The sequence below is a fragment of the Cucumis melo genome, chromosome 7 (genome assembly GCF_025177605.1).
Source record: "Cucumis melo cultivar AY chromosome 7, USDA_Cmelo_AY_1.0, whole genome shotgun sequence".
NCBI lineage: Eukaryota > Viridiplantae > Streptophyta > Magnoliopsida > Cucurbitales > Cucurbitaceae > Cucumis > Cucumis melo.
In genome coordinates this window covers 27,409,180-27,422,485 of record NC_066863.1, presented here as the reverse complement: position 1 = coordinate 27,422,485, position 13,306 = coordinate 27,409,180, and the positions used below count along the sequence as shown (strand labels likewise).

The 13,306-nt window shown below is 32.7% G+C and overlaps 2 protein-coding genes across 5 annotated transcripts; one reads left to right on the top strand and one right to left on the bottom strand.

Moving 5' to 3' along the window:
- Positions 1-2,115: 2,115 nt before the first annotated feature.
- Positions 2,116-3,667, top strand: LOC103494554 (uncharacterized). Its single transcript, XM_008455781.2, has 2 exons — positions 2,116-2,428; positions 3,097-3,667. The coding sequence occupies exons 1-2, from the start codon at positions 2,309-2,311 to the stop codon at positions 3,403-3,405; spliced, it is 429 nt and encodes a 142-aa protein (XP_008454003.2). The 5' UTR covers positions 2,116-2,308; the 3' UTR covers positions 3,406-3,667.
- A 3,257-nt stretch (positions 3,668-6,924) lies between these two features.
- LOC103494553 (uncharacterized) lies at positions 6,925-12,783 on the bottom strand. 4 transcript variants are annotated; one of them, XM_051087324.1, is made up of 10 exons: positions 12,403-12,783; positions 11,341-11,500; positions 11,011-11,072; positions 9,060-9,219; positions 8,854-8,974; positions 8,202-8,283; positions 8,001-8,104; positions 7,499-7,589; positions 7,363-7,413; positions 6,925-7,291 (listed from the first exon to the last, which is right to left on the bottom strand). In XM_051087324.1, the coding sequence occupies exons 1-10, from the start codon at positions 12,772-12,774 to the stop codon at positions 7,208-7,210; spliced, it is 1,287 nt and encodes a 428-aa protein (XP_050943281.1). In that variant the 5' UTR covers positions 12,775-12,783; the 3' UTR covers positions 6,925-7,207. The 4 variants fall into 4 exon arrangements, with proteins under 4 accessions (XP_050943281.1, XP_008454000.2, XP_050943283.1 ...); XM_008455778.3 differs by having other exon boundaries at positions 7,499-7,577; XM_051087326.1 differs by having other exon boundaries at positions 11,341-11,506; positions 12,403-12,551.
- Positions 12,784-13,306: the final 523 nt, after the last annotated feature.

Sequence of the window (13,306 nt, the reverse complement as noted above, 5' to 3'; positions counted from 1 at the left end):
ACGAAAATGAAAAATTTTAAATAATGTCATGTTTGTTAATTAAAAGTTAGTTTGGTCAAATTGAATCTTATGTTATTCAAACTCAGTGTTCAAATAAGCCTAAAAAGTTCATTAAAGTCCAAAGAATTAGGCTTAAAGCCATGCATCAAGTCCAAATCCAAATCATTAAGCCCAAAAGTCATCAAGCTCAAGCCCAAAGGGTTACCCTCAAAACCAACAAAGCTTGAGCCCAAAGAGTGTGCCCCAAAATTGACAAAATCTTAAATTTAATAATAATAATCAAATATATAAAGACATTTATAAAAAAAGTTACATAATAAACCAATATTTGCAATATAACCTTTAGATGTGCGATTAATCTAGTAAGGTTTAGAGAAATGCAATATATAAACTCTATAACCTAATGGTTGTATTGTATTTGTATACATTCTCTCCAATAATATTTGTTTTATCTTTGTCAGTGAATGTAGCTAATATTGTTAGTGAATCATATATATCTGTATGTCAATTTTTACCTTCTTCGTATAGTTAATATTATCTTTGATGTTTATTATCCATTGAAAAATAGTTTTCTTGACATTTGTGGACCATCAACAAAACTAAGGAAACTTTGCCCATCAAATAAATTAAGAATACACTTTTTTGTTTTTACGTTTTTTCGTATTTCTTTAATAAAATATGGGGACTTTTCTTGATGTACAAGACTGTCAAGATAAACATTGTATCAAGAAAAATATTTGTCTTGATGATCCTTTGCCAAGACGATCAAGAAATCAAAATTTGCATTCATAAAAAAATATCAAATTTGTAGTAGTGACAATATCCTCTAACAGATTTTATTATATTTATAGTATTAAGAAATGTTGTTATATCAAACTTAGATATAGTAAGATGTGTTTGTAAACAAAGTTTGAATTGGTTTATATTTAGTACAGAAGTTGTTGTGATGTTACTGATAATGACCTTAATTAAAGTAATATCATAATAAAAACCAGGTTAGTTTTCTTCTTACTAATTAAAAACACTTATTATCCTCTATAATTATAATTAAAGTTGATGGTTGGATTTTGTTAGCTTTTTTCATAATGATCACAACGTATTTGTAGAAAAATGAGCTTTCTAATCTAAATTTTCTCTTTTATTTTTTTAGATTATTTAAGAAAATTTTAAATTATTTTCAATCAAATATAGTTTTCAACAGTATCACTAATAATATAATGCAAATATATATATATATATATATATAATTAAAAGGTTTAGTTGAATGCTTTAATCAAAAAAGTATAATTTAAATATTACAAAAACGTAGTCTAACGTTCTACTATTTCTTAAAAAAATCGATAATTTGATGAGGGCAGCAACCTCCTAGTCCTACGTAGATTCGCTATGATAGAAACTGTGAAGGAAACATCTAATTATCTTTTGTGATATTATTTTGTAATCCTCTATTACTTACGATTAACATTATTTCATTCTTTTTTTATTTTTTTGATGTTATCGCATTTATTATTACATTCTCAAACTAAAATAGTTTATATTTCAAACACATTTACACCTACAAACACAAACGAATTCAACCACAACAATTTACATGACAATCAACTTTTTGTTCCAAATACTTCCACAGAGGTATCTTTTCTCATCGATAAAGACATGATATTGAACCTATTTTCTTTGTGCCACTTTTATAACGACGCAAGAAAGACATTAGAAGAACGGGTGTCTCCTATTCTTTATACGGTTTATCCTCGATAAAACTATTTTGTTTTTGTGTGAATCTTCTTCCCATGGATTTTGACTGAATGAAAATGAAAATAATAAACAAAAGAAAGAAAAAAAAGTTAATTCACATACCTAAATGGGAGATAGTGTAGAGTGGGCTCTATTACAACGTACATTGATTCACGGAATAATTCCTATGCTCCAATATTATTATTATTATTACAACTATTATTCTCTCCAACAAAAGATTTTCTTTTTTGCAAATTAATCCCCAAATAAATAAATAAAAAAAACCTTACTAACCGAGTAACCGACATCTGTTTGTTCCGCAGCTATGAAACCACCCGTCATATCAACCGGCATTTTCCCGTACCCGGTCATTAATTCCCTCTCTCCCGTGATCCCAGTGAAAAAGGCACTACATAAACAGAACCCCCGACGTTTTTCCTTTTACTAAGTTAATGCTTCTCTCCAATTTCATGTCCGGCGAGTAAACGGCGGCCGTCTTTTACTTCTCCTTCTGCCCGCGTACGGTGTTCCGGTTTGACAAAAGTGAACGCGACTACTTACCTGTCAGCGCCTGGCGATGGCTGAGGTTGTAGAAATGGACGTAACTCTCAAGAAATTGAAGAACATGATGGCGGATTTTGCTAAAGAGAGGGACTGGGATCAGTTTCATAGCCCTAGAAATCTCCTTCTCGCGATGGTAATGTATTAATGTTCTTTCGGCAAACTGTATATTCTTGCGCGTTTGCATTGTGGAATTAGAATATGAATGTATCGCATTCTTCGGAACGATATATGATGAATGTTTAGTGGTTCGTTTTCCCGATGAGGAATGAGAGGGTTGATCGGTCTTTTTCATGTCGGTATTGTGTTAATAAATGTTTAGTTGGGATTTCTCATTCGTCGATGAATCATTCAATACTTCCTCGTTCCTTTAGGGTTTCATTGAAGCTTAATCGCTGAAGAACTAATTTAACGGAAGTTATATTGCGACATTGAAGATCTTTGGGAGAACAATTTCTGTTTGCCTTGAAATTTTATGCATAGGTTACTCATTTGACCGCCCAGATTTTATCTCATTTTAGCATAGCAATCATTCTCCCATTCATGAGGTACAAATTTTAGGAACAGTGAAAGCGGCTTCTGTTTGAACTGTTTAAACTATTTGAAATTGGATTAAGCATCGTCAGAGAATCTTGATAGCCATTCTATTTAGTGGATTGCGCATAAATGATTAGTTTATTTGAAGTTTTGTCTGTTTGTCTATGAGAATATCCCAACTTTGACTGCCAAATAGAAAATTTCTTACACTCTTAACTTGTCCCATTCTTCATGGCTTTTGACTCTCTGTTTTGGAATATACTTCAGGTGTCCGAAGTTGGTGAGTTATCAGAGATATTCCAATGGAAAGGGGAGGTTCCAAGAGGCCTTCCTGACTGGAAAGAAGAAGAGAAGCAACATCTTGGTGAAGAACTATCAGATGTTTTGCTTTATCTTGTAAGACTTGCTGATATTTGCGGGATTGATCTTGGTAAAGCAGTACTAAGGAAGATGGAGCTAAATGGGAAGAAGTATCCAGTCGAGCTTTGTAAAGGGTCATCAAGAAAACACACAGAAATCAGCTGCAAAGAAGATTGCAATGAAAACGGTGGAAAAGAAGATGACCCCACCAAATAGTGACAGTGGCAGCGGGGCTTAATAAGAGAAAAGCATTGATGATGTCTCTTATGAACTTTGGTATGATTTTTATTATGTCTTTATGACTTGACTTGGATAGCTTCTAAATGTTGTTTGTTGTTGTTGTCGTTTGTCATGGCTCTTCTTTTGTGAGTATATTTAATGATACTTTGACATAGCTTGTCTTTTTGTAAGCACTTTTCAGCTATAGTACTCTTTAGCTGTCCCCAAATCCGCCTCCACTGATTCTTTGCTCGGTTGATTTGCTTGTTTTTTTTTTTTTTTTTTTTTTTTTTTTTTTTTTTTTTGCTGAGTTCATCCCATTTTAAAAATGTTTCTCTCTCTCTCTCTCTCTCTCTCTTATGGGTGTCTCCCTTTTTTTTTTTTTTTTTTTGATGAGTTAAAAATATGGGTTTCGAACTTTCAATTCATTAACATATGGTTTTTGTTTTGATCGGTGTCTTTTTTTGTTTTGTTTAGGGTTTGTGTTGGGATGGGTTGCATAAACCTAAATAAATCCTAAATTTACTGCATGACTCTACAATATGTAGACAGGCAGTCATTGGGTTTGAATTTATTTTTTCAAAGTCCTATTTTTTTTTCACCAGTCCCAATGACCACTAGGTGCCATGATGATCTGACTTTTTGTCATTTTGAATTTGATTTCTTTTTGTTGAAAAGGTTAATTCTGATCACTTTTGAAATTTGTCTTAAAAAAAACGATTTCAAATATCTTCCGAGATGATTTTACACTGAATTGTCATTTTCAAAAAAGGTTCATCAAATTACATTAATCATTAGATTACATGAAATAGTTCGATGGCAGGAATCACAGTAGATTATGTGTGTTAGATGTGCGGTAAATTATTACTCTAATTTTAAATTTGTGAATAATTTGTGAACAAAAATAGTAAAAAACTACGAATGTATAAACTCTTGGGATTTAAATTTATAAACACATTTTAAATATAGAATGTGAACCTCTAATCATCACGTTTCAAAATGACTATTAGATTTGAAGAAGCCTATTAAAACTTAGGAATAAAATTAAAACTTTGAATAACATATCAACAGTGTTCGGTCTCTATTTGTTAAAAGTCACATAACCTTCCAAATATTAATTAACTAAAATTCTAAATATTTAATTTTCGTCTTTCATGTGTATGTTAACAAATTTCATCTATTTTTCTTCATTTTCAAAATCAAATTGAAAATTTTACTTCACAAATTATTTTAAATTAAGTAACAAACATTTACATATCTCATGAAAAATTGAGATGAAAAAGGTTAGAAATTTAGAGATCAAATCTAAATCATCTTGAATCAAAAGTAATTTTCTATATATAGATATAGAAAAGAAAGTATGGAGGGAAATGACATTCCCATTGGCAGCAGAGGGATACGACTTGAAGGTTCACTTTCAATACACACACTCTCTCTCTCTCTCTTTCTCCCAACACTTTTTTCATTGGGAATAAATAATAATAACAACAAATCACATCCCACACCCATTTATTTCTCTGCCAAAATCCTTATCCTTTCAAACCCTAATAACTGTAAGTCCCAAACCCTACTCCCTATTTATTATTTTCTTTACGATCTTTTCGAACATAACTCAATTCACATGCGTTGTGCTATGCTATAGAGGTGTTCAAAAAATTGAAAGGTTGAGAGGGCAAACGTTATTGTACATACAATAGACATAGTTTATATTATATTTTTTGATAGTTTAATACTCTTAGAGGGATACAAAAATAAATAGTATATTTTATGTGTGATTACTTATTATAAACAACGGCTCGATTTGGAATTTTAAGCTTTTGCTAACCCTCCTCAAGCAATCATTACAATTTCTTGAAAAAAAAGTTAAAACTAAAAACTTAAAATTACTATTTTTTGTTCAACTACTTAATGAAAGAAATATTTTGTTCTATATTCTACTCGTGAAACTGGCAAATTGTTAATTTGAAGAAAACAATGTGAATTTGTTGAGCTTAGTTTTTTTTTTTTTTAATTGATGTAGTATTTTTAGTTTTAGTATTTTTGATTGACGAATTTTAGTTACGTTATTTTGCAAGAAAATACAATATGTAAATACATATTTGAAATGTATCATAAGAAGGGGATTTTTTAAGAATAATAAAACAACAAAATATTTAGACTTCATAATAAAAATCTAGAATGAACTTTGAGATAAATTTAAAAATAAAATCGAACAAAATTCAAAGTTTATAAAAAAAAAAAAATTCAACCAAGAGTTTATCGTGCACTTATTTATTTGTTTAAAAAGATAATTTATAAAAATAGATAAATTTTATTTTCTATTAGTACAAGTGATAGATCGTGATTAACTCAAATAGAAATTTATCAGATTCTATCATTGAAGTGATAGATTCTTATCGGAGTCTATTATTATTTATCATAGATAAAAATTTGTTGTATTTGTAAATATATTAACTCATTTTGCTATATATGAAAACATCTAAATTACTATTCTAAAAGTTGATGATGCAATCTCACCGCATTTTTAAAATTGATCAACGAAGAAAATAATGTCGAATGCTACTTCGAAGATTAAAGATTCAGTCTCTTAAACAAATATAAGGATCTCTAAGTAATTATTCTTTTCTAAAGAAAATCAAAATCCTAAATTGAGGTGCCAATTATGACAACTATTAATAATATATTTGAGAGTAGTTTTGAAATAATTAGTACCATTTTTAAAACACAAATCATGTTCAACCAAATATCTCTCTAAAGCCTAATTAAATTGGGCAGAGAAAAGGACATTTCTATTTAAAAGAAATTTGGTAAACAATTTTTCAAATACATTTTAAAATAAAACTATTTTGAGTGGTAGTAAAATAATAAATTAAACACGTACAAAACGTTAAACCAAACGAGTCTATTCTATTCATGATCGTGCACAATTACAATATTTCAAAGGATAAAAATAACTTGTTTTATTTTCTTTTAATGATCATATATAGATAGACCTTTAGCCATCTATGTAATTATTTAGGTAATTCAAACTTACATTTATTCCCAATTTGTATTCTATATGGGTGTAATTATTTAGGGACAAAAAGAGTTAATTATTCTCTCGATAAAATATATAATAAAACAAGAAGATTTGATTTCTTACAGATTTGATTTCTTACAGATTTGTACTGTCTAAATTAATTCAATAAAATATTTGAATAATTTTAGATTTGAATGTCAGATTATTTTAGTCTTACAAAAAGGACCTATAATCTTTTCAATCATAAGGTATGTACAAATACAAAAATTTTAAATGTTAACTATATTATTAGATAAATCAATGTTTAAGTGAACTTCTTTTAAACACACTTAAATTTAATTTCTAACTTAAAATTTTTTGTAATACAATATGAACTGAAACTTACAAAATATATCGAACACAGAGATCGAGAATTCAAATATGTATACCAAATAGGGTCATATTAGCTATGGTGAGAAGAATGAGATATAGAAAGTAAAGAATATAAGAAACAAAGGTTAGTTGAAATTTTCTTTGAATTCAATGAAACAAAGAATATGTACATACATACATATATATAATATTGACTACGAAAAGCAAAAACTACAAGTCTTCCAAGCAGAAGGCTGTTGTTATACGAGGATCGAGCATTCATGCTTACAACACCTTTTACTTTTACCATTAGAATAGATGTAGAGATCAGACAAAATATACAACTTACTGGAAACAATTGAGTTGGCATCATCTTCTTTACAGAAAACTTCATACAAAATCGAACAAAAACGAACTTTGTTTCCGAAATCATGGGACACGTTCCAACACTCGCTGCAATGCCCTCTTTATACCTTCCTGATCGAGTGATGTTGTCAGCTGAATTTCTTGAACCTAAATTCACACACATAATGGATTAGTATCTGTTGCATGTGTTTCTGTTGTGTGTGAGGAGAGACGATTACCTGCCTCCCGGCACGAGCAAGGAGAGTGAACTTCTTTTCAATGGGAGGTGCCTACAGTAGCAATGAGATGAGAGGCGAAAAAGTGAAGCCAATGACGAAACCCCACATCATATTCATAGGAACAAAACCAACTTACATTCGATAGCCAAAGCTGTAGGTCTTGTGAAACCACCCGTTTCTCAAATCCTTGTCGGTTGACACGAACATCTACTATACTGATATTCAAACTAGCCAAATTAAGATCATATTGTAACTCATGGTCAAGATAACTTGAGAAGCCACGAACTCATAATATGATCTCCACCGATGACTAAAACCCCAACAAGGGTAATCCATGGAGTGAAAGTATGCGCGAAAGTTAAAAAGAAGATCTTTTGAGTTAGTTGTCACATCTCCTTGTTTGTATGTGTAAAATTACTTCGTCCGTGCTTATGGAAATTTAGCATGTCCATAAAATTGCACATGTCCAAATATCACTAGAATATTAGCTATTGATTTCAGAACAAGCCACAGCATATTTATTACTGTTGATGCTGATACATTGTTGTTATCAGTAATCTTTAAAGACAGTGCTCGTGTTACTTTCAAAGCTTTTCAGAAATGACCCTCAATATGTCAAACTAAAAATAGTAACATACCCCTCTTCCTGCTGTAGCTCTTCAATTATTGTTCCAAGTCCAGGGAGGGGTATTATTTCGCTGTCGCTTTTAGGTCCGAAAGAATCAGGTTCAGCAGAACTGTCCTGTTAATTATGACGTTCATCATATAGCTAAAGCTTGGTTAGGAGATGAGAGTAGTTGAAAAGGTTGACTAAATGCGTACAATAATGTTTTACAAACCTGCGGTATTACTTTGTCCAATGTTTCTAAAAGTGGATCTTCCTCGAGTTGTCTGATCGACAATGTGATCCTAGACTTATCCCTGCGTGAAACCGATAAGACAAATTCAGCATCCCAATGCTGAAATGCATGGCAAAGATCGTGGACTAAAAGTTTGAGATGATATAAATTTAGTAAGTCTATCACATTTTTCTCGTTTTCCATTTCTTAACCTTGTGCGAAAATTACAATTCAAATGACTCCTGTTTCTAAATTCAGAAATTGCATAATCAAAGTAAAACAGATTGTATTTCGTTGAGAATCAGAAGCAATCTGATTCTTAATATGGAGTGGGGATTATTGGTAAATAATCATAATAAAAGTAATAATTGTTAAAAAATGGGGAGGGATTTATGAGAATCTTCACCTATCCTTGTGACTCTAATTTCCCACTTTCTACAATTCCACCTACTTCCTAACCGACTTCCCTATCCAACATAACCAAAACCCTGAACCTAACAAATTTCATGAGGTCCATGCAAAATAAGTAAATAATAGAAAAAAGAGATAAATCTACTACATAATAATTGAAAATACTAAAAATAACAGATGTTTCCTAGAAAATGCAAATAGCAAATTAGTCGGTAACAAGAAGGAATCTGAGAACACTTGCCTATCAACATTAATGACTTTCACTGTCACTTCGTCACCCTCACTTAATATGTCTCGTACATCCTGAACTAGATCCCATGAAACTTCTGATACATGTACTAGCCCAGTAAGATGATAAAGACCTGCAGAATTTGGGAAAATAAGTGGCCATTGATTTCTAAATACATCAGCGTCAGCAGATAAGATTAATAGGAAACAAAATATTACCATCAGAGAAACGTAGATGTACAAAAGCACCATAATCCTCCAGAGATCCAACTTTAGCTTCATAGACATCTCCCACACCCACTTGCCCAGAAAACTTTGACCACGTAGCTTCCTTCTCTGAAAATATCAATTTCTTGTTTCTCTCATCTGCTTGGATTACCTTGAAAACAAGAAATGGCAGGGTTTAACATATTCTTACTTAAATATTTCACAAGCAAAGATGGTTAAATGTTAATATGAATGATGAAAGAACTAGCTCACCCACATGGAAGAGACTCCTAATTTTTCCCTAATTTCCATCATAAACAATTATATTACAACTCCCATTTCACTTTATGAAAAATCAAAATATGGCACTGCTCTCCACATGATCCATATGTTTTACTCTCTTCACTGACCATGATGATAAAATTTATTTTGGACCTAAATTGGATCAGCTGAATTTATATTCAACAGGTTCTGAACCTAATAAGCAGGGATATGTCATCCCATAGTTCAATTTCCAAAGTGCACACTATGCAGAATGGGATATTTTCTCTCGATAAACCTAATAAGCAGGGTGGGGAGAGTGATCATTTTCTAAAGTGGTTATTGGATTTTGTTCAGTTAAGGTGGCCAACAGGCATCACATATGTTTTTGGGAAGACTCTTGGGGTGGGCAAAATCTCTTTATCCTCTGTTTTTCCTGACTTCTATGGCCTCTGGTCTAAAAAGGGGGCTTCTATTGCGGATTGCTGATTGCTGGGTTGCAAGGCTCAAAGCTGATGTGGAACTAAGGTATTTGTAGAAAACTGTTTGACAGGGAATTATCATGATGGGCCGTGAACTTGAGTCCGTCCAATTTGAGAGGGGCTTTGATGGCGTCGTCCGGAGCTCTCTGTTAAATCAGCCTTAGTCCATCTCACCAAACCAAGGCCGGCGTTCAGAGTTCGAGAAATGGACAAAGTTTCCAACTTTGAAGTCCCCAAGAAAGTAAAGATCTTCACTTGGTCTTTGTTAAACAGGAGCCCAAACACCGAAGACGGAGTTCAGAGAAAGTTTCCTCACTGGAGTCTTTCTCCTTCCATTTGCCTTTGCTTTAGAGACAAGAAATCACTGGACCGTTTTTCTTCTGCTGCTATATTTTGGTTAGAAAATGTGGAGCTTTATTTTCTACCATTTTAACTTGCTATCTCCCTCCCAGTTTCTGTGGATGTATGGCTAAATGAAAGTATTTATATCTGGGTTTTTTCAAAGGAAAAGCTAGAATCTTATGGAAGTGAACTATCGGACCTACTCTTTAGTTTTTTTTTTTTTTTTTTCCTATTCCTCATAGTTTATTTGGAAAGAGAGAAATCAGAGAATTGTTTAAGGAAATCATCCTCAGCGGATGTAATAATGTACAACGTACAACCTCTTGCTTGTGTAAAAACCATAAAAACTATTTTGTGACTTCATCTGCTTCATGATTATTAGTGATAGAGACAGTGACAGTGGGCACTGCACTTTTGTAAGTTTGTTATTCAGGGGATTCCTCTTCCTCCAACCCCTAGGCTGTCTTGCTTTCGGTTAAATACAATGATCGTTTCTTATAATCTTTTTTTTTTTTAAAGAAAAAAATGGAGACAGAAAGAAAGAAAGAAAGATAGAAAAGAAAAACAATAAATAAAGCAACCCTCAAAAGAGATTCATGGTTGTAGAGAACTTTGCTTCCTCCAAGACAAAAGTTGGTGTTTGGGATGTGACTGAGTGTGTACATTATCAAACCATCTATAATTCAACTCCTTATTTTAGGTGTATCCAACAAATCAAGAAATTAAAGAAACAAATATCCAAGTCTCCTACTTTCTTTCAGCAGTAAACCTAGGGAGTGACCAAATATATAGAGGTATACCAGTCTTCAGCTAACTAAAAGAGAAGCTTTCAGAACTATAAATGATTAGAATTACGGACAACCATAGAAGCTAACTACCTTTACTGATATAAGCGAACCAGTTAAGCTTTTTGCAATATCTTGAATACTCTTGTTTGGTTCTGCAAGAAATTCAGAAGGCAAGCGCAGGGAGGAATCATGTTAAAAGTTTGAAACACATCTACCTCAAGAAATTTAAGTCATCATTAGGTAAACTGCTGACTTTCTCTCCATAGAATTTAACCCAAGAAATGACCACGTAAAAAGGGAAGCATAATTTTTTTACTAATCTTAATTCAGGACCTACTCTGGATAAAAGTAAAATATGGGACATGTTGTCAAGGCAACTTAATGAAAAATTTTAAAGTATAGCATTAAAAAAACTTGTACCTTTACAAGAATGAGACGGACTCAATTGAGGGAATGGAAGAAACCCCATAAGAGAATAAAATCGGACAAGTAAGCCTCCAGCATTTGAACCTTCGATCCTGCCCTCATAGATAAATCCACTATCAAGGTATTCCCTCGCTGCCTTCCAATCAGCAGATCTCTACTTCTTTGCAGAAACCAAGTATTAGATTACAAGAGTTATACGAAAGTAATAGAAACTCAGGCTAAGCATAAACTGAATTCGTTCTAGCAAATTCCTAATTAAACATGCCCAATATCAGTACAAATGTTTTAAACTATTAATGAGCAGCATTTTCGATCACTGCTGGATCTTGGCAACTCAATCTACAAAGAATAAACTTCAATGTTTTATGGAATGCAGCACTTCTTTTATCCTACCATTCCTTTAATATTTCCTTGTGTTTGTAATAGCAAAGTAAGTATATCAGTAATTTCTTGCATATATTATTTTGTCACACATGTTATGTTTGTTATATAACTGCATCATTCAAATCCCTTATGTAGAGATATTCTCCTCAGGTCGTGTGCACCAATTTTTCGGATAAGAAGCCAATTTTTATAGGCCAATGAGCTTCTATCTAGCCTTCCATAATAACACAGCATGATGGTGCTTTACAATTTCTTCTAAAATCATTATGCTAGTTCTCACTTAGTTGTAATTGTAACTAAGATATGTCAATTCCTCTTCGCTCCCACCACCCTATACTTGGCCAGCAGTAAAATGTTCATTAAAATCTATGACGAATAAGCCTTATAGTTTTTAATAACAAGCTGGTTCCATATCAAAAAAAACCAATTGGCAATAAAAGGAGTAGTTCATGATTTTCCTTGATTTTTCCAATGTGTACTTATTAACTTGCCCCTCACATGGTGACTCTTTTGGTAGATAACGATTTCTTTTTTATTAGATCAAATACCCATTTACGCTTTATGGGCTACGACATGGTATGGTATATAAGATAACATGTATCTCGAACTAATTAACAACAGACCAGTCTGTTGTTAACAACATAGATAGAAGGGAAGAAGAACGTGACTCACCCGAGCACGTCGAACGGATTCCGGGGAGGTGTCCAGAACTCCGGCAATGGGGTCAGGTTTTCCGGAGAGGGAAACTCTGGAGGGGAAAATGGAAGGGCGTTTAGAGGGGGATTTGAGTGGTAAAATGGAGGAGGAGGAGGAGGAGGAGGAGGAGGTTGAAGAAGCATCAGAAGTGGAAGCAAGGAGTGAGAGGAAGGAATGAGTAGAGACAGAGGCGATGGTTGCAAGAAAGATTGGCATGATTATGGGAGTGGAAAGAGGGAAGACAATGGCGGGGAGGAGCGTAATGGGAAAGGATTCGGATATGGAATGCCACCAACTGCTGCAAATCCGAATGGGAACCCATCGCTTATTTGCGTGACGCATAAACATACACGTCTCTCATTTCCCTTTATCAAACTATGTATATATATCTCTATCAATTGAAGATTTTAAGATTGGACAAATCATATCCCTAACACACATGAAATTGAACTTGACCAACCACCCAAGATCTTCCCAAATTTGCATATGCTCGATGTTAGAATGTCTTGTATTTGTTGTATGATGTTATGAACAACTAAGTATTTCTTAGTTCTGTTAGTGGGGTTTGAGGACAACGTTTCTGAAACCTAAGTTATTTAAGTATTTGTCATCTTTTACAATTTATTTTCTGATTTTTTTTTATATATATTCTCTCTAAAAAAATTATTTTTCTTCTGCTTAGTGGACGTAGTTAACACTTTGTTAGTGAAATGCATAAATTTTTGTGTTTAACACATTGTTAGCGGAACCCAAGGATTCCCTCAACTATGTTATTCATTGGAAGTATGTTCGTTATAGACTCTCAAAACGTTCGAAGTTGCTACAATCTTTAAAATTCTCCAACTTAAAGAATATGTATTTCGTAAGTATGTTGCAGTTT

Excerpts from the sequence above, each read along its gene's own strand:
- LOC103494554 (XM_008455781.2), top strand. The coding sequence starts at position 2,309 with ATGGCTGAGGTTGTAGAAATGGACGTAACTCTCAAGAAATTGAAGAAC. Across the intron at positions 2,429-3,096 it reads GAAATCTCCTTCTCGCGATG|GTGTCCGAAGTTGGTGAGTT; the intron begins GTAATGTATTAA and ends AATATACTTCAG.
- LOC103494553 (XM_051087324.1), bottom strand. The coding sequence starts at position 12,774 with ATGTTTATGCGTCACGCAAATAAGCGATGGGTTCCCATTCGGATTTGC. Across the intron at positions 8,975-9,059 it reads ACATCTACGTTTCTCTGATG|GTCTTTATCATCTTACTGGG; the intron begins GTAATATTTTGT and ends CAAATTCTGCAG. Across the intron at positions 8,284-8,853 it reads AAAGTCATTAATGTTGATAG|GGATAAGTCTAGGATCACAT; the intron begins GCAAGTGTTCTC and ends GGTTTCACGCAG.